This window comes from Callionymus lyra, chromosome 14, assembly GCF_982586985.1.
Source record: "Callionymus lyra chromosome 14, fCalLyr1.hap1.1, whole genome shotgun sequence".
NCBI lineage: Eukaryota > Metazoa > Chordata > Actinopteri > Syngnathiformes > Callionymidae > Callionymus > Callionymus lyra.
In genome coordinates this window covers 3,005,931-3,033,347 of record NC_141831.1, presented here as the reverse complement: position 1 = coordinate 3,033,347, position 27,417 = coordinate 3,005,931, and the positions used below count along the sequence as shown (strand labels likewise).

The following is a 27,417-nucleotide window of genomic DNA, read 5'->3' as shown; positions in this document are numbered from 1 at the left end:
GTGATCACGAGCATTTAGGAAAATCCCAGTGTAGGCATTTTTTTTTTCTACCTCTTGTAAAGAGGACACGACCAGGATAAAGAGGACGTCTGGTCGCCCTTGAAGTACAGACCCTGCTATTCCCTCTATGGTACTTGTTCTGGATGGATCCTGCTTTAGAGATCACCTGAGGAGATACTTAAACAAGAGCCACACCAGGAGAAGTCGGATGAGAATCCTTTTAGGAAGGATCTAGAAACCTCCCTGCTGAGGTGTTCCAGGGACGTCCAGCTGAAGGAAGGTACCGAGGGCAACCCAGGACAGGTTTGAGGGACTATGTGTCCTGGTGGTCCTCGGTATTCATCTGGGTCAGAAGGTCGTCGTGGGAACCAGGGCGTCCGACACATTTGGATAGAGTTTTAAAACAATGAATAAAACAAGCAAAAATGTTGTTTGCATAATAATTTATTTACATTTTTGTTCACATACTCTAATATATTATTATTGCTGCAGTTCTGGAGCCTTTCGGGTTTTTAACTTTCAATGTCATATCTCTTTATATTTTCATCTTAACGCATGCTGAGTAGTACATTTCACAGGAGCAGGATGCAAATAAATAAAACTCTTTTAGATACATATCGTAATCTATCCATTCTAGTAATGCTTCAGGTAACATGCCTTAAGTCAGTCCGTAAGAGGAGGAAACACTTCCTGGAACAAACCGTCTCCATCAAGAGGGCGAAGGCTTAACAAAGACTTAATAATACATGTTGTTAAAGCTGCATAATCTACCGTCTTCGTTACGACCCCTGACCCCACATACAGGTGAAGCCCCCGACCCCACGCACAGGTGAAGCCCAGCCAACGTGGAGTCTATGTACAGTACCTTGGAAATATGGCACCAAATTCTGTCGTGAAAAAAGCATCGAACATTTGCGACGATATTGAAAAAACCATGAGGAAGTCCATTCATACCCGTAGAGAGCAACGTAGAAAGTGGACAGTGGGTTCTGACAGTAAACAGGAGGCCTCGAGGGCACTCGTGGGCGTCACAACACAGTGTTGGAAAAGTGACCGTTTGTGTGTTGATGTGGCGTCACGTGAGCGGTCGTCGCCGCCACGAAGGCAGAAAACTCGAGTCTACACCCCGACGGGCGAATGATGCGTGAGGTCGTCACAGTTTGGTGTTATGACATCATAGAGGCTCAAGCATTAGCGGCCGCTCAGTAGGGGGCGCTCTGAGCGTCGATAAAAGAATACAAGTTTGTAATTGTTATCAAAATTGTCGCCTAAACCAAGGTAGCGATGCTCGGATCTATGTTCACCTGGCACGACGGCGTCTCTGCGTCGAACGGTTCTACGAGTTACGTCTGCTACAAGCTGCTGTCGTCGAGGATACAAAAGGAAACCACGAGATCTCGTGAAAGTCATTTTCAAGGTGCTTTTTTTTTTACTTTGCGGACAGCAAGACACGTGATTCTCTCTCTCTATTTATCTCTCTATCTACCGCTCTCTCTCTCAAGCGTTCAATTTTCCCATCAAAATTGGCTTTTTTCTCCGGCACATGCCTATGCATGCACACGCGTAAGCTTTTGCATATGCACCGATGATAAGAAAAAAGGGGGGTTATTTTCTACGGCGAAGGCAAACAATGAAGGTCTCATTCTAACGACTTCTCTGGCTCTACTTTGACAGCGTTATAATATTAGTAATTGCTCAGTTTTCTCTGTTGGCTTGTTTAAAGGCACCCAGTGTCACCTAGGCGGAGGAGAAGTGTCTTCTGTGAAAGCTCGAGGCGAAAAAGCTTTTGATCCAGCGACGCAGACGTCTTTAGAAGAGGATGATTCATCTCTCTTGAAGTCTTCTTTGTGAGTCGACGCTTCGTCGTGATCGCACAAAGACTGCCTGTGCTCCTGAATAATAATGCAGTGGTGAGTTCGCGCCCCAGTCTTCAGGGGGTCCCGGACCGTGGAAAAAGCTCTTCGACATCGTTTAAAAAGTTCTTCTAGCACCTCAGGCGGCGGAGGAGCCTCTGTCAGACGTACGCCGACTCACTGGACTGGGTCCTGCCCAGGTTGGGGGTCTGGGACAGATGAGAAACGTCCTTCTTGCGCACCTCGCAGATGGACTTCCTGCGGGCCTGCACGCCTCGCATGGCCGTCTTGATCTTCCTCCAGCCCAGGTGGTTGAGCTCGGCCAGGTTGAGCAGCACGCAGATGCCGCTGACCGCGAACATGAAGACCAGGAAGACCGTCTTCTCCGTGGGCCGGGACACGTAGCACTCCACCTCCTTCACGCACGGGTAGCGGTCGCACTCGAACATCCCGGGGACGTTGAAGCCGTAGAGGAAGTACTGACCCGCCAGGAACCCGATCTCCAGCGCGTTGCGGAAGACCACCTGGATGACGTAGAAGCGGGAGATGCCCTCCTGCCGGCGCACCTTAGCGCTCTTGTGTGCCTGGGGGAGCCCCCGGGGTCCGTTGGGGATCTCCTTGACCTCCAGGCAGTCGTGGTCCTCCTTGCTGCTGTCCGGGTGCACCAGGATGCCGTTGATGTTCCGCGAGTGCAGCTTGCGGGCGTGATGGTCGTGGTGGCGCCCGTGGTGCCCGTGGCCGTGGTGGTCCATGTACGGGTGCAGCAGGGAGTAGCTCCGGTCTCGCGCCTTGGCCGACTGGTGCACGGAGTAGGTGATGAAGCAGAGGCTGGGCGTGCACACCAGGATGATCTGGAAGACCCAGAAGCGGATGTGCGAGATGGGGAAGGCCTTGTCGTAGCAGGCCTGGTTGCAGCCGGGCTGCATGGTGTTACAGATGAACATGATCTGCTCGTCCTCGTACACCTTCTCGCCGACGATCCCCACGATGAGGATGCGGAAGATGACGACCACCGTCAGCAGGATCCTGCGGAGACACAGAGGGAAGAAGCTTTAGCGTGTTTGAAGTGCAGTTTAGGGAGAGGTTGTTGTTGATCGCAGGCTTTCCACTTGTTTGACTCCGGGCTATTTTGGAAGTGAAGCTTTAGAAGTGTTGTGCGTCCATGTGCAGGATAGTGTGCGACACAGCTGTGACTAACCACACTCGGAGACGAGTGGGGCTCCTCGGCGTCTGCACATCAGAGGAACTCACTGAACATTTCTAAGAGAAGATAATAAGCACTTGCACTGATACGAAAGGTCGTTTTTTGAGTCTGTTCCTCCGACGATCATTTTATCTGAGCATTTGAACTGTTTCCTCTCACTTAAGGTTTTCTTTGTGTCGTACTTTTCAAAAATTACTCAAAACATTGTGAGGAAATGTTGACGACAGGAGAAAGAACGGATCATTTATTTCTTCTAACTGGATCTATTAATTGTTCGTGCTCACGAGAACCTGTGCTGTGTCTCAAATTACATACTTCTCTTAGTATACTAGAAGTTAGTATGCATCAGGATAGTGTACGTACTAACTAGTAACTAATCCTCCACTGATAGTATGTCTCAAACATACTTCTCTTAGTATACTAGAAGTTAGTATCATCAGGATAGTGTACGTACTAACTAGTAACTAATCCTCCACTGATAGTATGTCTCAAACATACTTCTCTTAGTATACTAGAAGTTAGTATCATCAGGATAGTGTACGTACTAACTAGTAACTAATCCTCCACTGATAGTATGTCTCAAACATACTTCTCTTAGTATACTAGAAGTTAGTATCATCAGGATAGTGTACGTACTAACTAGTAACTAATCCTCCACTGATAGTATGTCTCAAACATACTTCTCTTAGTATACTAGAAGTTAGTATCATCAGGATAGTGTACGTACTAACTAGTAACTAATCCTCCACTGATAGTATGTCTCAAACATACTTCTCTTAGTATACTAGAAGTTAGTATCATCAGGATAGCGTACGTACTAACTAGTAACTAATCCTCCACTGATAGTATGTCTCAAACATACTTCTCTTAGTGTACTAGAAGTTAGTATGCATCAGGATAGTGTACGTACTAACTAGTAACTAATCCTCCACTGATAGTATGTCTCAAACATACTTCTCTTAGTATACTAGAAGTTAGTATAATCAGGATAGTGTACGTACTAACTAGTAACTAATCCTCCACTGATAGTATGTCTCAAAAATACTTATTTTAGTATACTAGAAGTTAGTATCATCCGGATAGTGTACGTACTAACTAGTAACTAATTCTCCACAGATAGTATGTCTCAAATCAAACTCTGCTGCTACACACTAACAGGAAATGACGCGACAGCTTCTTCTTCTACTACTATTTATCAATGGTTTCAACCAGCTGTTTGAACGTGCATATATATGACGTAACATTCGTTTACAACGTCACTAAGATGGCGGATGTTTAGGATAGATAGTGTCCATCGAACCATACTCAGTTTTGTGGGCGTTTTAGTGACAATTTAGTGTGTATGGTGCACTAAAGTTGCATACTAAGAATTGAGAAGCACTAAAAATACTAACTTTGAGTACGCAAGTATGCGATTTGAGACACAGCAAGTTCCTGAACACTACTGCTATCTGTGCTCATGTTTATCAACTGTATTTAAAACTAGAACTATATAGTAGTATAAATATAGTAAGATTAAGTGAGAAAACATATTAAAATATGGGTTTTAATGAGTGAATCGACGTATTTGTTTGACAGAATTAAACATCCTACGTTGAAATGTCTCTTAAATGAGCAAACACAACAACCCTTTACATCACACGTGTCAACATGTTAAAGTACACAAACTACACATACAGTCTATAACTGGCCTTGTGTTGACAGGAAATAAAGATCCAAACAGGGAATGATGACGATTGAACGCCGTCGTTCTCAGGTGTCAACCAATTTTACCTGAGACCCGGGGCCCTTGATTTGTCCACCGTAGTTCCATTAAAAAAAACCTGTTGTTGTCTAGTACTGCTCGTGTCGTTCTAGTCTCCAGGTGAGCGAGCTGCCTCTGAACGAGCGTGTTATTAACGTGGCGGCAGGTGGACGGAGACGTCCTCGCCTGCGGGGGTTGAATCCAGAGACGGTGGTGTTATTGCTCCCCTGGTCTCCTGGTGTGGATCCAGATACTGCAGAGGACGAGGTGTCGCTGCAGCGTCAGCTCCTTATAATGAGGCAGGAAGAGCCTGCAGATCACGGGCCTCCCTCGACATTCACCACACAGTGCAGCGCGGGACACGATCGGGGCCAGCTAGCCGGGGACGGAGGGAAGCTTGTGCCGCTGCTGGGATCGGTGTCGTTGTGTTACATTTACATCAAAGTGAAAAATCTGATTTTTTTCCATTCAGGTTTCTAGTCGTTTTCTTCTGCCGCTGCAGCGTTCCCGGGACAACAGCGAGGGTCCCGGGTCTCCCCGCGGTCCCTCGTACATGTCACGGGGGACATGTATGTTCCCACCTCTGTCAGAGACACTTTAATTGGCTGCAGAACGAAGCTCCTCCCACCATCTCGTGAAAGAAAGAGATTCACAGTCAAGGCCGAGAGCCAAGACCAGGGATGATGTGAACAGAAGTCTAGAGGAATCCTAATCTACTAAACACGTGTTGATGGTGTGACCCAGTATTCTAGTTTCCACTGCACGTCAAACGTTAATAATTCAAACACAGGAAATGTGTTTTTATTGCTCGAAATCCTGATCACGACTCGTCTGCAGCCACGAGATTCAATTATATCTGACAAAACCCAACATTTTATTGACCCGTGGAACGTGTGCGACTGTGATTGGATGTTCATATGTCAGTCAAACTAACAGTGTTTTGTCCCGCCCTCGAGTGCCATATGAAAAAGTTAGTGAGTTTTAGTTGTGTTGCTTCGAAGGAGTGGTTTCTGGGAAATATTCTGAGCAGAGCTGGTTGGACTATTGAATTCATAATGCAGCTTCGTCACAATGTTTTCAGGATCATCAAACCTTCCTTCTGAGAATCATGGTCTCTGACTTAGAGGAGCTGGACTACATCCTGGCATCTTTAGATTGAAATAAACAGAGATCTCCCAAGAATCCTCTTGAGATTTGTCAACATAATAGTGTGTATTGTCAAGAATCTGTTGATACGATACATATATGTGATATGGGGCGACATAGCTCAGATGGTAGAGTGGTTGCCTGCAGTCCAAAAGGTTGCAGGTTCAATCCCAGCTCCAGACAAGCTTGTGTCGTTGTGTCCCTGAGCAAGACACTTCACCCTGATTGCTCCTGATGGTGAACTTGGCGCAAGTGTGCATGCCTACTCACATCAGTATGTGTGAATGGTTGAATTTCCCCTCGCGGGACTAATAAGGGATTCTAAAAAAAAAAAAAAATACACGATACAAGGATACGCTATATAGTGACAGTGTAGTAACAAGTATATTTGTGTAGTATTGTCCAGTACTTGACTCTGGTGTTGTGATGTGTAGTAACAAGGATATATATGTAGTATTGTCCAGTACTTGACTCTGGTGTTGTGATAGTGTAGTAACAAGTATATATGTGTAGTATTGTCCAGTACTTGACTCTGGTGTTGTGACAGTGTAGTAACAAGTATATATGTGTAGTATTGTCCAGTACTTGACTCTGGTGTTGTGACAGTGTAGTAACAAGGATATATATGTAGTATTGTCCAGTACTTGACTCTGGTGTTGTGATAGTGTAGTAACAAGTATATATGTGTAGTATTGTCCAGTACTTGACTCTGGTGTTGTGATAGTGTAGTAACAAGGATATATGTGTAGTATTGTCTAGTACTTGACTCTGGTGTTGTGATAGTGTAGTAACAAGGATATATGTGTAGTATTGTCCAGTACTTGACTCTGGTGTTGTGATAGTGTAGTAACAAGTATATATGTGTAGTATTGTCTAGTACTTGACTCTGGTGTTGTGATAGTGTAGTAACAAGGATATATGTGTAGTATTGTCTAGTACTTGACTCTGGTGTTGTGATAGTGTAGTAACAAGGATATATGTGTAGTATTGTCCAGTACTTGACTCTGGTGTTGTGATAGTGTAGTAACAAGTATATATGTGTAGTATTGTCCAGTACTTGACTCTGGTGTTGTGATAGTGTAGTAACAAGTATATATGTGTAGTATTGTCTAGTACTTGACTCTGGTGTTGTGATAGTGTAGTAACAAGGATATATGTGTAGTATTGTCTAGTACTTGACTCTGGTGTTGTGATAGTGTAGTAACAAGTATATATGTGTAGTATTGTTTAGTACTTGACTCTGGTGTTGTGATAGTGTAGTAACAAGGATATATGTGTAGTATTGTCTAGTACTTGACTCTGGTGTTGTGATAGTGTAGTAACAAGGATATATGTGTAGTATTGTCTAGTACTTGACTCTGGTGTTGTGATAGTGTAGTAACAAGTATATATGTGTAGTATTGTCCAGTACTTGACTCTGGTGTTGTGACAGTGTAGTAACAAGGATATATATGTAGTATTGTCCAGTACTTGACTCTGGTGTTGTGATAGTGTAGTAACAAGTATATATGTGTAGTATTGTCCAGTACTTGACTCTGGTGTTGTGACAGTGTAGTAACAAGGATATATATGTAGTATTGTCCAGTACTTGACTCTGGTGTTGTGATAGTGTAGTAACAAGTATATATGTGTAGTATTGTCCAGTACTTGACTCTGGTGTTGTGATAGTGTAGTAACAAGTATATATGTGTAGTATTGTCTAGTACTTGACTCTGGTGTTGTGATAGTGTAGTAACAAGGATATATGTGTAGTATTGTCTAGTACTTGACTCTGGTGTTGTGATAGTGTAGTAACAAGGATATATGTGTAGTATTGTCCAGTACTTGACTCTGGTGTTGTGATAGTGTAGTAACAAGTATATATGTGTAGTATTGTCCAGTACTTGACTCTGGTGTTGTGATAGTGTAGTAACAAGTATATATGTGTAGTATTGTCTAGTACTTGACTCTGGTGTTGTGATAGTGTAGTAACAAGGATATATGTGTAGTATTGTCTAGTACTTGACTCTGGTGTTGTGATAGTGTAGTAACAAGTATATATGTGTAGTATTGTTTAGTACTTGACTCTGGTGTTGTGATAGTGTAGTAACAAGGATATATGTGTAGTATTGTCTAGTACTTGACTCTGGTGTTGTGATAGTGTAGTAACAACGATATATGTGTAGTATTGTCCAGTACTTAACTTTGGTGTTGTGATAGTATAGTAACAAGTATATATGTGTAGTGTTGTCCAGTACTTGACTCTGGTGTTGTAGTATTTACAGACCACATGACTCTTGACGAAGTCGTAACTACTTTCATTTGTTTTCAAACCAAAATATGTCCAAACATCAGCTTTAAAAGCTGCTGGACTCACTGTATCCTCTCGTCCTCAGTCATCATTCTTCCTTTAGCTGCGGAGGACTTAATGACTTCTGCCATCTAGAGGCCGGAAGTTAAATTGTGTGGCAAAAATCAATATGTTCATTGTAAATAAAAAATAAAGAATTATTTAATTAGTATTTTATGGATCCATAAAATAAATAAATAATAATAATAATAAAATGATGATAATAATAATAAAATTAATTATATAAATACGTTATCGTGAAACCTAAGTGAATAGATACTTTCTTACACCTCTAGTGATAGTCCAGTGCAGGGAACTGGACGAGCCTGCCACGATAAGGTGAGTCTGCAGACATGTGTCGTGACAAAGATGGCGCTGCAGGCCGAGCTCAGGTGAAGACAGCGTCGCACCTGAGATCACACGCCTGGACGAGAGTCGTGCGACACGAGGACAGAAACAAAGAGCAAGACGCAGTCATGTGCACCAACATGTCCGTCTGTGAGCAGCTGGGCCACAGTACGCTACACTGACTGCATCAGATGGAAAAGTCTAACAAAATAAAAGCCTCTCCTTCACGAGCTGAACGTGATTTGTGGAGATGATGGATGTGAGTCTCCGGAGAGACGTCCATGCTTCTCACTGTTGCTCTTCAACGCTCACGCTCACCACCGTTCCTCGTGCAACCTGGAGGAAACATGTTCGTGTGAAGGAAGGTTTGAAGTGATTTCTGCTTCAATCCACGACGTAAAGATCCTCCAGTGACGCTCTAGGGTTGAGAGTCACTGTGATACATACTGAAGATAATACTAGAGCTGGAGAAATATATATCCATTACAATTAAATATCTTGATTACATACTCCGCAGCTAAAGCAACAATGAAGCCACGCGAGATCCTGGCCATGACTGAGAACGAGAGGATACAGTGAGTCCAGCAGCTTTTAAAGCTGATGTTTGGACATATTTTGGTTTGAAAACAAATGAAAGTAGTTACGACTTCGTCAAGAGTCATGTGGTCTGTAAATACTACAACACCAGAGTCAAGTACTGGACAATACTACACATATATACTTGTTACTACACTATCACAACACCAGAGTCAAGTACTGGACAATACTACACATATATACTTGTTACTACACTATCACAACACCAGAGTCAAGTACTGGACAATACTACACATATATACTTGTTACTACACTATCACAACACCAGAGTCAAGTACTGGACAATACTAACATATATACTTGTTACTACACTATCACAACACCAGAGTCAAGTACTGGACAATACTACACATATATACTTGTTACTACACTATCACAACACCAGAGTCAAGTACTGGACAATACTACACATATATACTTGTTACTACACTATCACAACACCAGAGTCAAGTACTGGACAATACTACACATATATACTTGTTACTACACTATCACAACACCAGAGTCAAGTACTGGACAATACTACACATATATACTTGTTACTACACTATCACAACACCAGAGTCAAGTACTGGACAATACTAACATATATACTTGTTACTACACTATCACAACACCAGAGTCAAGTACTGGACAATACTACACATATATACTTGTTACTACACTATCACAACACCAGAGTCAAGTACTGGGCAATACTACACATATATACTTGTTACTACACTATCACAACACCAGAGTCAAGTACTAGACAATACTACACATATATACTTGTTACTACACTATCACAACACCAGAGTCAAGTACTGGACAATACTACACATATATACTTGTTACTACACTATCACAACACCAGAGTCAAGTACTGGACAATACTACACATATATACTCGTTACTACACTATCACAACACCAGAGTCAAGTACTAGACAATACTACACATATATACTTGTTACTACACTATCACAACACCAGAGTCAAGTACTAGACAATACTACACATATATACTTGTTACTACACTATCACAACACCAGAGTCAAGTACTGGACAATACTACACATATATACTTGTTACTACACAATCACAACACCAGAGTCAAGTACTAGACAATACTACACATATATACTTGTTACTACACTATCACAACACCAGAGTCAAGTACTAGACAATACTACACATATATACTTGTTACTACACTATCACAACACCAGAGTCAAGTACTGGACAATACTACACATATATACTTGTTACTACACTATCACAACACCAGAGTCAAGTACTCAACAATATTACTTGACACGCCTCTAGGTATTATTATATTAAAGTGAAATATTCCTCTTTTAAATCAGGAATAATATAATGAAAACATTAATTATTTATTTATTTCTTTTGGATGTTTTTCTTTACATTTGAACTTCACTGAGGTTTTATTCTTCTCATAATTGTTCTCAGATGTTCTCATCATCGTATGGAAGCCCAGAGGGAACAATCTGAGGCGACAGAAGCTTTGTTTCTCTTTCCACTGCATCCTGAGCCAGAGTGTGTTCAGATGCCAACGATCACAGAAGAACATGGTTTGATTCTTCACCTGAGAGCTGCTGCAACATTCTATCTCTCGTCCAATCTCTCGTCCGATCTCTCGTCCAATCTCTCGTCCGATCTCTCGTCCAATCTCGTCCGATCTCTCGTCCAATCTCGTCCGATCTCTTGTCCGATTTCTCATCCAATCTCTCGTCCAATCTCTCGTCCAATCTCTCGTCCGATCTCTCGTCCGATCTCTCGTCCGATTTCTCGTCCGATTTCTCATCCAATCTCTCGTCCAATCTCTCGTCCAATCATTCGTCCAATCTCTTGTCCAATCTCTCGTCCGATCTCTTTTCCAATCTCTCGTCCAATCTCTCATCCAATCATTCGTCCAATCTCTCGTCCGATCTCTCGTCCGATCTCTCGTCCGATCTCTTTTCCGATCTCTTGTCCAATCTCTCGTCCAATCATTCGTCCAATCATTCGTCCAATCTCTCGTCCGATCTCTCGTCCAATCTCTCGTCCAATCTCTCGTCCCATCATTCGTCCAATCATTCGTCCAATCTCTCGTCCGATCTCTCGTCCAATCTCTCGTCCAATCTCTCGTCCCATCATTCGTCCAATCTCTCGTCCAATCATTCGTCCGATCATTCGTCCAATCTCTTGTCCGATCACCCGTCCGATCTCTCGTCCGATGTCTCGTCCGATCTCTCTTTCAATCTCTCGTCCGATCTCTCGTCCAATCACTCGTCCGTCTGTCGTCCAATCTCTCGTCCAATCTCTTGTCCGATCACTCGTCCGATCTCTCGTCCGATCTCTCTTCCAATCTCTCGTCCGATCTCTCCTCCAATCTCTCGTCCGATCTCTTGTCCGATCACTCGTCTGATCTCTCGTCCAATCTCTTTTCCGAACTCTTTTCCAATCTCTCGTCCAATCATTCGTCCAATCACTCATCCGATCTCTCGTCCGATCTCTTTTCCGATCTCTCTTCCAATCTCTCGTCCAATCTCTTGTCCAATCACTCGTCCGATCTCTTGTCCGATCTCTTTTCCGATCACTCGTCCGATCTCTCGTCCGATCTCTCTTCCAATCTCTCGTCCGATCTCTCCTCCAATCTCTCGTCCGATCTCTTGTCCGATCACTCGTCTGATCTCTCGTCCAATCTCTTTTCCGAACTCTTTTCCAATCTCTCGTCCAATCATTCGTCCAATCACTCATCCGATCTCTCGTCCGATCTCTTTTCCGATCTCTCTTCCAATCTCTCGTCCAATCTCTTGTCCAATCACTCGTCCGATCTCTTGTCCGATCTCTTTTCCGATCTTTCTTCCAATCTCTCGTCCAATCTCTCGTCCAATCTCTCGTCCAATCTCTCGTCCAATCTCTCGTCCAATCACTCGTCCGTCTGTCGTCCTGATCCATCCCTGTTGTCTTCATCGTGAACTCACTGTGTTTACAAATGTTCAATCATGAATTATTTCAATTTAATTAATAATTAGTTGTTGTTGTTTTCCAGAAGATTTCATTCAGCTTCGGTCACATGTTACTAATGTACTTCAAAGGAGTTAGAACTCTTAGAAAGTAATGATTGAAACATTCGTTTTTTACTACAATTATTCATCTATTTTATTTTCACAATGATTTAAACCAGGGCTGATCAATATGTCGATCGTGATCAAGGGCGTGGATCACATGACGTCAGTCCATCATCCAACCTGTCACTCACATCAGAGATGTTTATCGTCTCAGAGTGATGATGTCATAGGTCACCGACTCTTGTCTAGTATAACATTTTTGGTATTTGATTCTGTTAATATAAGTCCATTTACAACTTTATCGACTCTACACAGTCACAAAAAAACATGTTGATGTTTCTCTGTCATAAGCTCCGCCCATCGATCAGCCAGGTGTCAATCAAAACAGCCGATGCCGCGTCTTCAACAACATTCAAACGCTATCGAAACATCCTTTTTACGAGGTGTTTGTTCCACCGATCCGTTGTGTTCGTGCACGTTTGACGTCTGAGTTTCTCCTGGCGATCAATAATCAATGAGCAGATGCAGCAGCAGGAAAATCCTATTAACTTTTCCAATTATTGTGTTGCAGATGCTGGAGCTTCACAGGAACTTGTTTGCTGCGCAGTTTTGTCTTCATGCGGACCTGAGCGCTGGTGAGTGTGTGTGTGTGTGTGTGTGTGTGTGTACGAGTGTTAGTGTGTGTGTGTGTGTGCGTGTGTGTGTGAGTGGATAACAGGATCATCAGCACATGGCAGATCGCTGCATGTGCAGAAAGAGTCTGATGTGCAAACACCGGTGTTCTGGGGTGTGCAGGAGGCGGGTCAGGGCGGGACGGACCCAGTTCTGAACCTGCAGACTCGTCCAAAGAGCTGCTAACGATGAGAAGACGCTCTGGTGTGAAACTAAAGAGCGTCGGTGGAGACGAGATGAAAGGATCTGGTCTGGTGGGTGTAAACTCTCCTCCCTGAAGATGAAGCTGGTGTTGATGAAAGTGTTTTCACCTCCACAGTCTGCTGGGATTAACTCTCACTTCCCACAATCCTTTGCTTCCATCGCACTGATGTGGAGGATTCAAACTTTTACTGCTTCAGTTCATCTTAGATGATTGAAAATGTACCGTTGTGTAAGATCTGTGTGTGTGTGTCTGTTTTAAAGTGTGTGTGTATGTGCGTCTGTTTTAAAGTGTTAATGTGCATCTGTGTTAAAGTGTGTATGTGCGTGTGTGTTTGGGTGTGTTAAAGTGTGTCTTTGCATGTTTGTTAAAGTGTGTACGTGTGTTAAAGTGTGTCTGTGCATGTTTGTTAAAGTGTGTACGTGTGTTAAAGTGTGTCTGTGCATGTTTGTTAAAGTGTGTACGTGTGTTAAAGTGTGTATGTACATGTTTGTTAAAGTGTGTACGTGTGTTAAAGTGTGTATGTACATGCGTGTTAACGTGTGTGTGTTGTTGTGATGTGTGACTATTGTATCATCAGGTTGTGTGTGTATATTGTTGTGATGTGTGACTCTATTGTATCACCAGTGTGTGTTGTTGTGATGTGTGACTCTATTGTATCATCAGTGTGTGTGTGTTCTTGTGACTCTATTGTATCACCAGTGCGTGTTCTTGTGATGTGTGACTCTATTGTATCATCAGTGTGTGTGTTGTTGTGATGTGTGACTCTATTGTATCATCAGTGTGTGTGTGTTGTTGTGATGTGTGACTCTATTGTATCATCAGTGTGTGTGTGTTCTTGTGACTCTATTGTATCACCAGTGCGTGTTCTTGTGATGTGTGACTCTATTGTATCATCAGTGTGTGTATTGTTGTGATGTGTGACTCTATTGTATCATCAGTGTGTGTGTTGTTGTGATGTGTGACTCTATTGTATCATCAGTGTGTGTGTGTTGTTGTGATGTGTGACTCTATTGTATCATCAGTGTGTGTTGTTGTGATGTGTGACTCTATTGTATCATCAGTGTGTGTTGTTGTGATGTGTGACTCTATTGTATCATCAGTGTGTGTTGTTGTGATGTGTGACTCTATTGTATCATCAGTGTGTGTTTGTACAAAACTCTTTTCATTGAAATATTGACATTAGTAAATTATCTTAAGCTCCGCCCACTGAAAACACTTTTTTTCTGGAGATTAAATCTTGTTGACCATAACCACACCCACTGTGCTGTGATTGGTCAAGCATGGAGGTTTGTCACCGCGCGTCATCAGTGGTCTCCAAGGGACTCTTGTATAAACCAAACGAGGAGTGAAGCCATTATTACGTCATAATGGACTCTTGTAACCTCTTGTTCGTCCAGATTTCAGAGCAACTCAAGTGAAAAAGATGGTCATGATGAGGAACTTTTTTGTTCTGTTTTGTTTTTATTTATTTTTAATATGAAAGTAAATCAGTGACGTCACATAATTAATGGTTGAATTTAACATTTAAAATGTTGAAACTTAACAAATCTTCAAATCTTTTGTTTTCTAATCTTTTTTTAATGATTGAATTCAATATTTTCTAAATTAAAAGGTTTGAATTTGTTTTTGTTGATTAAATTAATTCAATAATTTAAATATTTTTTAATAATTGTAATTCAAATATTATTATTTAATCCAAACATTTTCAACATATTCAATATAATTTAGAATGTTTAGATTCAGAATCAATCCATGAGTGTCAAATATTATTGGAATCTTCTATTTTAAAGATTATAAACAAGTTAGAAAAGTATAATTTTAATGATTGAAGTCGTCCCACGGAGGTGAAAACACATCCTCGACCACTGACCTGTGCGAGTGTGTGTGTGTGCGAGTGTGTGTGTGTGTGTGTGTATGTGTGTGTGTGTGTGTGTGTGTGTGTGTGTGTGTGTGTGTGTGTGGCTGATCTTCAGCTGGTGCCGGCTGGACAGACTGGCTCCCGCGGGCTTCCAACACACACACACACGCACACACACACACGCGCACGCGCACGCACACACACACGCACGCACACACTCAATAACACACAAACACACTCACAAACACACACACACTCACAAACACACACTAGTGCAGTCAAACAGCAGCTGCTGTCGTCGTCCTCCAGGGAGAAACAGAAGCCGCGGGCGTGACAGCAGATGCACTCGTCCACACATGCACACCTTCACCAGGAGGATGGATAGCTGTGTGTGTGTGTGTGCGTGTGTGTGTGTGTGTGTGTGTGTGTGTGTGTGTGTGTATCTCAACACCTTCCGTGAGGAACATCTATGGAGGATGTTTTCTATGGAGGCAGCAGAGATGGAGCCTCATCATCTCCTAACTCTTAGAATAGATCAGGAGTCCATCCCAGCTACCTCGGGTGAGAGGCGGGGGAGTCTTTCGCAGGACACGGTTATCAATTAACCTCTGAATCTTTTGAGACTGTGGGAGGAAACTGGAGTAGCAGGAGTAAACCCACACAAGCTCGGGGGAAAACATACAAACACATTTACTTCTAAATATTTCTTTAGTTCTAATGTTTGCTTAAAATATAACTTACGTTCCTCGGTCTCAGTCTGTGGCTAATCATGACTTCCAGGATTGATGACGCGCGGTGACAAACCTCCACGCTTGACCAATCACAGCACAGTGGGTGTGGTTATGGTCAACTGGATTTCATCTCCAGAAAAACAAAGTGTTTTCAGTGGGCGGAGCTTAAGATCATTTTCTAATGTCAATATTTAATGAAGAGAGAGTTTTGTACAAACACACACTGATGATACAATAGAGTCACACATCACAACAACACACACTGATGATACAATAGAGTCACACATCACAACAACACACACTGATGATACAATAGAGTCACACATCACAACAACACACACACACTGATGATACAATAGAGTCACACATCACAACAACACACACACTGATGATACAATAGAGTCACACATCACAACAACACACACACACTGATGATACAATAGAGTCACACATCACAACAACACACACACTGATGATACAATAGAGTCACACATCACAACACACACACACACTGATGATACAATAGAGTCACACATCACAACAACACACACACTGATGATACAATAGAGTCACACATCACAACAACACACACACACTGATGATACAATAGAGTCACACATCACAACAACACACACACACTGATGATACAATAGAGTCACACATCACAACAACACACACACTGATGATACAATATAGTCACACATCACAACAACACACACACTGATGATACAATAGAGTCACACGTCACAACAACACACACACACACTCTGATGATACAATAGAGTCACACATCACAACAACACACACACACACACTCTGATGATACAATAGAGTCACACATCACAACAACACACACTGATGATACAATAGAGTCACACATCACAACAACACACACACACTGATGATACAATAGAGTCACACATCACAACAACACACACACACTGATGATACAATAGAGTCACACATCACAACAACACACACTGATGATACAATAGAGTCACACATCACAACAACACACACACACTGATGATAAAATAGAGTCACACATCACAACAATAAACACACACACTGATGATACAATAGAGTCACACATCATAACAACACACACACTGATGATACAATAGAGTCACACATCACAACAACACACACACTGATGATACAATAGAGTCACACATCACAACAACACACACTAATGATACAATAGAGTCACACATCACAACAACACACACTGATGATACAATAGAGTCACACATCACAACAACCCACACTGATGATACAATAGAGTCACACATCACAACAACACACACACACTGATGATACAATAGAGTCACACATCACAACAACACACACACTGATGATACAATAGAGTCACACATCACAACAACACACACACACTGATGATACAATAGAGTCACACATCACAACAACACACACACTGATGATACAATATAGTCACACATCACAACACACACACACACTGATGATACAATAGAGTCACACATCACAACAACACACACACTGATGATACAATAGAGTCACACATCACAACAACACACACACACTGATGATACAATAGAGTCACACATCACAACAACACACACACACTGATGATACAATAGAGTCACACATCACAACAACACACACACTGATGATACAATAGAGTCACACATCACAACAACACACACACTGATGATACAATAGAGTCACACATCACAACAACACACACACACACTCTGATGATACAATAGAGTCACACATCACAACAACACACACACACACTCTGATGATACAATAGAGTCACACATCACAACAACACACACTGATGATACAATAGAGTCACACATCACAACAACACACACACACTGATGATACAATAGAGTCACACATCACAACAACACACACACACTGATGATACAATAGAGTCACACATCACAACAACACACACTGATGATACAATAGAGTCACACATCACAACAACACACACACACTGATGATAAAATAGAGTCACACATCACAACAATAAACACACACACTGATGATACAATAGAGTCACACATCATAACAACACACACACTGATGATACAATAGAGTCACACATCACAACAACACACACACACACTGATGATACAATAGAGTCACACATCACAACAACACACACAAACACTGATGATACAATAGAGTCACACATCACAACAACACACACACACTGATGATACAATAGAGTCACACATCACAACAACACACACACTGATGATACACTAGAGTCACACATCACAACAACACACACACACACTCTGATGATACAATAGAGTCACACATCACAACAACACACACACTGATGATACAATAGCGCCACACATCACAACAACACACACACACTGATGATACAATAGAGTCACACATCACAACAACACACACAAACACTGATGATACAATAGAGTCACACATCACAACAACACACACACACTGATGTTACAATAGAGTCACACATCACAACAACACACACACACTGATGATACAATAGAGTCACACATCACAACAACACACACACTGATGATACAATAGAGTCACACATCACAACAACACACACAAACACTGATGATACAATAGAGTCACACATCACAACAACACACACATACTGATGATACAATAGAGTCACACATCACAACAACACACACACACTGATGATACAATAGAGTCACACATCACATCAACACACACTTTAGTTACACACCTGTATCAAGACAAAACTCTTGTATTTATATTTGATCCTGGTCTCAACTTCTAAAACTCTGCCTCCATGTGGAACTCTCTGGAGAACCAGGACCTCGACAGACTTGGACCCTCTTAGATGTTCGTCTCAGGTGTTCTTGTCTCTGCTTGAAGGTGAATTAAATCACCGTTGATTGTTGTGTCTCTTCGTTCATTCAAGTGTTTGGTCTTGAATGAAGAGATGGAAGAGAACGTTGAGTCCTAGTGACGAACAGAACCATCTAGTCCTGGTTCATGGAGGCTCCACAGGAAGTGACTTCCAGAAGTTTGATTAAATGAAAGATGTTCACGGTCTTAAGAATCAAATCTGACGCTCGGACAGAGATTGAGGTGAAGGTCTTGAAGCTCAGCATAACACGATCTCCAGCTCTGAGCGTCAGCAGAACAATCAATAGCTCCCACATCGGGGGACGCGGCGCTGACCGAGTCATGGACGCCGAGAGAAATGGTTTCACTTGAGAGACGCCATCTCTCCACGGAGACCTGGTCGCTGAAGCTGTCACTGACAAATGGCTGCAACGTTTTCCTTTGCAAGTCAGGTTCGTCCCGAGAGCAGCTTGTTAATGACTCGTGAAATATATGTTGACGTCCTCGACTGACACCTCGTCTGCTTCCTGTTTCCTTCCTCAAGACCCGAGACATTCTCTGGTTATCCTGACCTGGTTATCCTGACCTGGTTATCCTGACCTGGTTAACAACGGTTGAACTGTAACAATGTCATGTTTTCAAGGCTGCAGAGCACTGCGGCAGACAGAGACTTGAACCCAACACAGACCAGTTTCACAACCAACAAAAGTATCTGACGTATGAAAGTATCTGACGTATGAAAGTATCTGACGTACGAAAGTATCTGACATACGAAAGTATCTGACGTACGAAAGTATCTGACATACGAAAGTATCTGACGTACGAAAGTATCTGACATACGAAAGTATCTGACGTACGAAAGTATCTTACATACGAAAGTGTCCGATGAACGAAACTATCTGACGTACAAAAGTATCTGACGTACAAAAGTATCTGACGTACAAAAGTGTCCGATGAGTTAACTATCTGACGTACAAAAGTATCTGACGTACGAAAGTATCTGACGTACGAAAGTATCTTACATACGAAAGTGTCCCGACGTACAAAAAGAATCTGACGTACGAAAGTGTCCGAATTTACAAAATCATCTGACATACGGAAGTGTCCGACATACAAAAGTGTCCAATGTACGAAACTAACTGACCTACAAAAATATCTGACGTACAAAAGTATCTGATGTACGAAAGCATCTTACATACGAAAGTGTCCTACGTACGAAACTATCTGACATACAAAAGTATCTTACATGCGAAAGTGTCCGACGTACAAAAGTATCTGACGTACGAAAGTATCTGACGTACGAAAGTATCTGACGTACAAAAGTATCTGACGTACGAAAGTATCTGACGTACGAAAGTATCTGACGTACAAAAGTATCTGACGTACGAATGTGTCCGACGTAAAAAAGTATCTGACGTACGAAAGTATCTGACGTACGAAAGTATCTGACGTACAAAAGTATCTGACGTACGAAAGTATCTGACGTACGAAAGTATCTGACGTACAAAAGTATCTGACGTACGAATGTGTCCGACGTAAAAAAGTATCTGACGTACGAAAGTATCTGACGTACAAAAGTATCTGACGTACGAAAGTGTCCGACGTACGTATCCGATGTACGATAGTGTCTGACGTACGAAAGTATCTGACGTACAAAAGCATCTTACATACAAAAGTGTCCGACGTACGAAACTATCTGACGTTTGAAGGTATTGTTATTATTGATGATTTCTTGTCACTTAATAGTTTTTATAATTATGTTTTTTTTCTTGAAATAATTTTTATATAATTATATTATTGAGATTTATTCTGAAATGATTGTTCAATATTTAACTTCCTTCATATTTATGATTCCACAGCGACAATAATGTAATCATAGAAACAATATTAAATATATATTTACATGTAGCGTCGTTATATATAATAAAGTATAAAGTTCTTTATACATTTTAAGTTTGTTTTGATCCGTTCAGACCACGAACCTTCATGAAGCTCAGGGTCGAACCTGCAGGTGATTCTAGGGATGAAAACAAATATCTTCATATTTGACTTCAGGTCGTTGGAGGTCGAAGCTCATTTGAGATGACTTTGGGTGGAAGTCAAAGGTCGACCTGGATCAATGGAGCACGTTCTTATGTCCTCTTTCATTTTCTGTATTTATATTCTTGTTTTTTTTACATTTATTGATCATTTATTTCCTTAGATTCATCTTTTTTGTAACAAGTGTTTAATAGATCTTTTTTTCTTGAAACACGTTGACAGTTCTGCTCTTGTCAAAGCGAGACCACATCCCTGCGTGTCCTGGTCCAGGCTCTCCTCTGGGGTCCGCGATCTGACGCTCTGGACCGGATCATTCATTAGCGACGTCGATTCGAGCGAACCTGCTGCTGCGCGACTGAATACTGCATGTCAGTCTCTCAGAATAGCTTCCGCGCTGCAGCAAATGTGCTGCATTCCCGAGTCATTAGGAGACGGCAGCGTAATGCAGCACATGTTGAGGTTTTTGTTGGTATCCTCAGCGGTCGGGTCAGGCAGCTGCGACAGAGGACGCCGCTGACACAGATTCTCGTGTCTCTGCAGAGGAAACTTTCTCTTCCTCCTCGACTCTCGTCTCACATCCTCTCGCTTCTTCCTCTCCCTTCGTCCTTCCTGCCTTCACTTATTTATCTTCTGTCTTCCTGCTCGGCTCCGTCATCTCCTCTCTCTGTTTGTCTTCTGACCTCACTGCAGATGTGAGGTGGGATTCGTGGACGCTCTTCACAGCAGGGGGTCTCAGTGGGTGAGCACACCTGGGACCAGGTGAGGGGAGGACGTCAGACAACATTGATCATAGTAGGTTCGCCTTATGAGGCCTCGCTGGATCACAGATGTAAATATAGCTTTTCTATGGCGCCAACAAAACACTGAACTCCCATGATGCTTTTCTGCACGCCGCTCTATTTAGCGACGGCTGATTGGTCACTACTTCAGTTTAATTTGAGGGTCTTAAGAACGTTAGCGTCTATATATTCCTATCAATCACTCAGTGGTCGATACGAACCGAGTCCTGACTCACAGGACGAGGAGATAAAAATTTCAGTTTCAGTCCATCATCGTCATGAAGCAACAGTTGGATGCGACTCCGTGTCTCTCCGTCATCTTCATCGAATACTTCTGCTCTATTCAAGCCTTTTGTTTCAACTCTCTGTCTCCAGAAATAGACGCTCGCCACGGAAAAGTTATCTGTCACATTCATATTTAAGAGTCCAGAGGAGCAAACAAACGTTTGTTGCTTTGAAGTCATGAAATATTCAACATCCGCAGGAGAACGTGTTGAAGACGAGTTTTTTAACCTCGGCCTCGTCAGCGCACGTCTGTTCTCGTGAAGGAAAATGAAGGAAAAATCATAAATAACCTGCAAAATATGACATATTACGACTCACTTTTTTGTGATTAGTTTCAAGTATATTATTTTCCTGATATATATTTGTAAACACAGCTCGAGATATTGGTTGAACAACATTCTTACTGGTATCTTGAAACTGTTTTATTAACGCCTCATCTTGTGAGAAAACTCTTGGTGATCGTGGGTCACGATACCAACGTACATGTTTATGTCCATTACTCAGATGGACATTAGAAACATTGCCGAAAAACCCATAAAATAACTTTTCTTTATTTTTTTTGTGTTCATGTCAATCTGGTGAATATAAGATTATAAACATAGTTTCGTGGAACAGACAGCATGAGATGCAAAGTTATCATTAATAACTTGATGGTTTTTGCTCCGTCTTGTGTCCGACCTCAGGGTGACCACGTGAGGCGACGGCGGCTCTTCTCTTGTTTGCGCTCGAGCTTCGAGAGCCCGAGAGCCGATATTGACACAGTTGAATCATCATTACAGCGGTGGGTTATCCATGCACACACTTCGCCGAGTTCCATTAGTAGTCAGGCTCAAGATCACAATACACAACATTAATCTTGTATGAGTCGTCATGTGCAAGCCAGCGGGTTAGTCGGAGACACAGAAGCAACTCTCGGTTCGTCTCTGCTACCGTTAAGCTAACCTATGCCGCTCGTTCCGTTCCTTCAAACCCTTGACTCGTCTCTGCCAGGCATGGGTTAGCTTAAGCGCTACAATTAAAATGAGCTTAATTGTAGCTGGACCGGACGGTCTCGACGTCCAACAATCAAGTCTCGAACGGCCTGCGATGGATGACACGTCATGCATGCGTTCCATGGACCCTACGCCCGGAGACGCCACGGATCAGTTCTGTGAAACGGCGTCCCCTCCACCCGCAGGCATGCAAACTCTGGACGTCCCGTACGACCTACGATGTGATGGTCAGAATCTCCACATGCCACAACTGTGTGCGACTCGTCCACACAGTTGGATGAGTTCACAAATGCATCGGGTCCACCCCGGACCAGCCCCAACCCCTTCCGGTTGAGGGTGGTCCGAGGTGCGACAGACTTGAACCTTTCAACCCGTAGAGGTCAGTGCAACAATTTTGGCTCCTTGTAAGACGGAGTTAAAGATCGAGGAGGCACCTGTGCAGCGTAAAACTGCACCAGTGGTGAACAATTCTGCAACTTGCTGGTACGTCCAATGAAGATCAGATCAGTTTAGGTTTTGGTTTTTATTGTTTTCCTGACCAATGGAGACGCATGCTTAGGTAAGGAGTCAAGTCTTTGGATTAGTTTCTGTTTTGGCTACTTTTCTTACGTCATAGGTGCAAAAATCCAGACCATCGATTAACAAATTAGTGTTTTAACTCCTGGTCTGTCCTGTGAGCTAACAAGCTAACGGTCAAACCAAACTAAGCTTCCAGTCCATGCACTGCACTGACACGCTACTGTACACGCTAACTTGTGTTACACAGACAAGCAGAGTAAATGGATGGAACCTTGTCGGGAAGCAGCTTAAGTTACACCTCATGCCCGAGGGTCAAATCAAGAGCTGTGTCGGACAAACACAGTCTGAACGGGAACCCAAACACATACTGGATTTCACTGGATTGATCGCGAGCACAAATCACCTTCTCTTTACGTTTGTTTATCGCTAATAATATCATCACGCTGACACGTCTTACAGCCAGGCCCGCTCCAATTATGACCAAATGTAACAGAAGCAATGGGATTAACTTTTGTCGGACACCAGATTATTCATTTTGGAAGAAGTAGCAGACAAATTGAGAGTTGCCTCTGTGCCTCTGACCCTGTAGGTGGCTCACGGTCCTTCAATCGTCCGGGGATTAATTTCAGGGGTCTTTGGGCCCTGTGTTTACGGGCGTCACAGATTCAGCTGCCAGGATTTTTTAAAGCTGCGTTGAGTAATTTATGACCACTAGGGGGCAGAAAGACTCTAATACATAGTCACAACATTTAGCTTAGCGGGTTGCTACTAGTACCACGTAGCAAACAGTCGCCTACTTACATATCCAGCAGAAACAGAGCAACACGAACATCTCTTCGGTCTCCTTTTTCTGGCCACCTGTGGAATGTAATTCCAATACTGCCGTTCATTCGCTGCCATGTCGCACCTTCTCCACGACTGGTCAGACATGTACGTGAAGTCCCTCTCGATCACCGAGGTCAGTACAGGGACAATACAATCATGAGACCAGAGTTCCTGTTGAGAAGTGTGACGCATGTCGAAGCCAAGTCGTCGGGTCTTAGATGGGATATGAACGAACCTTAATCCAATGTTTACATCGACATAGGTTCAAACCTCGTACGTGAACGACATCATCTCCATTGGATTATATTTCCCTGGTCTTGACGGTCAAAACCTTTGTTGTTGTTGTTGTTGTCAACAAGCCCAGACGTCACTGCACGATCTCTGGAAGATGATCATTTGATGCTGGATCTGGTCGTATCTTGACTTTAATCTTGAGTTAAATACAATTAAAATATATAATATAATCATAAAACGTGTTCACGTGACTGGGAGAACCTGACAGGTGCTAGCGAGCGCTATCCTAGCGTAGCATTGTTCACGATCAGGGACTAACTCCATAACTAAGTGCTTTCATAACGTGGCACTTTTGTCACATGGAACTTACGTAATAGGATGATTTTTTAACGTGAGGCCTCTTCGAAGAAACGCTTTTATAATTCTTCATTAAGATTATATTTCCCCGAAGTCGGTAAAGCTGCGCTTCCGTAAGATGGCGCATCTGTGAGCGAGACAAATGCTTTCAGCAGAAGCAGTTCTGACTTTAACGCCTGGGATCCTCCTGAATGTTATTCTGTAAACCTCAATAAACACAAGTGTAACTTTAGATGTTTGGCTACTGCAGCGGAGTTTTCCCTGAGGATCCTGACGTCAACCAAGTTGGCAGAAGGAATAGTTTTACACCAGCTCTGGATACTGGAGAAGCAGGTGAGAACCTCCGAGGACGTCTGGAAACTGATCAACCTCTGAATCTTTTCCTACCTTCTGATCGTATTTACCGACTCTAAAGAGGGAAGGACTTGTATATATAGTAAAGACCCACTTATTGTGTTCCTAACGGTGTCACATGTGCCACCGTGACATCATCTTCCAGAGATTTCACTTCTGGGGCTTGAAGACACTCACACACTCTCACACACGTCGACGACGAAAAAGACCCCGTGGTCTTGTTTAACAAGCGCCAATAATTGAGTTCAGATTAATGTCACCGATGGCCACGTCCGTCCAATAAGCCTTTTCGTTTCCCCCCCCAAGTCACTAAATGCAAGAGAAAATCAGTTTGTTTTCACTCCAGTAAACGGGCGTCACAGCGGGACAGTTGGATTGTGTTCAATGAGCAGAAAATTCTCTGGTACATTTCATTAATCACACAGAGATGATGTGGGACACGCTTGTGACACAGCTTGTCTCGTTCAAAAAAACAACGTTTGTCGACGCACCGAAGTTCAAACGGTTGAGACTTTAACTTCCTTTTTCCATCCACACCTGGCTCTCCTTTCATCCTGCGCAGCCTTCTTGACTCCCACTTCCTCTGGTCCGCCGCCAGAAGTGTCATCTATCAACGGCGAGGCTTCTAAGGCGGTGTCAACGCGGGACGTCTTCGATTTAACCGTGTGCCCGTGAAGTCGGCGTGGATGGAGGGATGAGGTCGATGAGGTGACGGTGAGGTGTTGATGGACGGGCTGAGGAGGAGGGATGGCGTGGGGATGGCGTGGGGATGGCGTGGGGATGGCGTGGGGATGGCGTGGGGATGGCGTGGGGATCTCGATGACGGTCTCTCACGCGTGACACGAGAAAACACGAGCGTCGCGCTCGAGGAGCTTCTTACCTCCCGATCATGGTCGAGTGCTGCTGGACGGCCGCCTCCAGCAGCCGCTCCAGGATGGTCCATTCCCCCATGGTGGCGGGAAGGTGACCGGGTTCTCAGGCGGATCGGTACCGGAGGAGCCCCCTCCTCGTCCTCTGGCGTTCCTCCCTCCAGGACCGGCCTGCTTTCTCGTGGACCCGCCGACCGGCGGCAGAGCATCCGACCGGTGTCACACACCAGCTCCTGACCTCTACAGCGTCGACCTGGCTGCTCTTGAACCGCCTTCTCTTGGCTGACCGACCTGGTGGGGAAGAGGTGCTTATGTGACACCCCCCCTCCTCGCCTCACCCTCCTCACCCTCCTCACCCTCCTCACTCGTGCAGTGATGCCTGTCCTCCCCCTGCCGCACCACTCTACAGCATATGCTATAGCTCACTGCCTGACAGCCATGATCACCCGCTCTCTTCTGAGTCTTCCCTCCACGCTAGCGCCGGTACCTCTGGTTCTGGTTCTGCTCTCCCTGCCACCGGTTCATCCCGGGCTCGTGCTCACATCCTCCGCTGCCTCTGCTGCATCCTCGCTCTACCCTGAAGACGTGAAGCGACGTCTTACCTCGCGCTCCCTCTGATCCCAGCGCTACTTCCTCAGCAGCTCACAACGCTCCCGCCTGCTGAATGTCATTTCACGACTGGAGGAATGGTTCGCCCCCATCGCTCCGTGCACTACGAGGACCCATAAAAACTGCACACACTCACACACACACACACTCACACACACACACACACCCGGACCCTCAGTAATAAATCAGCTGCTCTGCTGCGTCCAGCGAGGCTGAGCCACTGCAGACGTCCCGTGTTCTGGCTAATCTCAGCACAGTCCAGTGTCCGGAGTCTGCCCCGGAGAGACTGTCCTGTCCGGCCTGAACCTGATCCCGATCCTGATCCTCATCCCCTCTTATCTCAGTCTTCCTTTCCCCATCTCAGCCTCTCGCTCGCCCCTGTATCTTCTCCTCGCTCATGGACTCGTTCTATCTCTGTCACGCTGTGATCCTGCAACACCCCCTCCCTCTCTCTCTCTCTCTCTCTCCCCCTCCCTCTCTCTCTCTCTCTCTCTCTCTCTCCCTCTCTCTCTCCCTCTCCCTCTCCCTCTCCTCCTCTCCTCCCTCTGCTCTCCTTGATAAATGTGCTTGGATTGCTCCCCTGATCGCTGCTTCTCTTGCAAGAAACGCCTCCCACTGTAGCGACTCTTCCTGCCTGATGTTGCACAGGAAGAAAGAAAGAGAAGGAGAAGAAGAAGGACCACTTCCTGTGGTGCATTCTGTCTTTTCTGTTCCCCTCTCTGGTGTTTCCCTCTCTCTCTCTCTCTCTCTGTCATCCTCCCTGTCCAGGAAGAGATTACAGCAGAATAGATGTTCTCCTCCATCCCATCCCCCCCTCATTTCTACACCTTCCTGGATCCTTGGTGACAACACACCTATTTTACCCTGACCCAACCCTCCTCCTCCTCTCGCCCTCCTCCTCCTACTCTCTTCCTCCTCTCCTCCTCCCCCTCCTCCTCCTCTCCTCCTCTCCT

At 43.8% G+C, this 27,417-nt stretch overlaps 1 protein-coding gene across 2 annotated transcripts; it reads right to left on the bottom strand.

Annotated features, from left to right (window-relative positions):
* Nucleotides 1-428: 428 nt before the first annotated feature.
* Nucleotides 429-26,145, bottom strand: LOC148065712 (gap junction delta-2 protein-like). Of its 2 annotated transcripts, XM_087807915.1 has the most exons (3): nucleotides 25,867-26,145; nucleotides 24,018-24,074; nucleotides 429-2,879 (listed from the first exon to the last, which is right to left on the bottom strand). In XM_087807915.1, exons 1-3 carry the CDS (start codon nucleotides 25,935-25,937, stop codon nucleotides 2,015-2,017), a joined length of 993 nt encoding a protein of 330 aa, XP_087664041.1. In that variant the 5' UTR covers nucleotides 25,938-26,145; the 3' UTR covers nucleotides 429-2,014. The 2 variants fall into 2 exon arrangements, with proteins under 2 accessions (XP_087664041.1, XP_087664042.1); XM_087807916.1 differs by lacking the exon at nucleotides 24,018-24,074 and having other exon boundaries at nucleotides 25,867-26,142.
* Nucleotides 26,146-27,417: the final 1,272 nt, after the last annotated feature.

Excerpts from the sequence above, each read along its gene's own strand:
- LOC148065712 (XM_087807915.1), bottom strand. The coding sequence starts at position 25,937 with ATGGGGGAATGGACCATCCTGGAGCGGCTGCTGGAGGCGGCCGTCCAG. Across the intron at positions 24,075-25,866 it reads CACTCGACCATGATCGGGAG|GTGGCCAGAAAAAGGAGACC; the intron begins GTAAGAAGCTCC and ends TACATTCCACAG. Across the intron at positions 2,880-24,017 it reads GCTCTGTTTCTGCTGGATAT|GATCCTGCTGACGGTGGTCG; the intron begins GTAAGTAGGCGA and ends GTGTCTCCGCAG.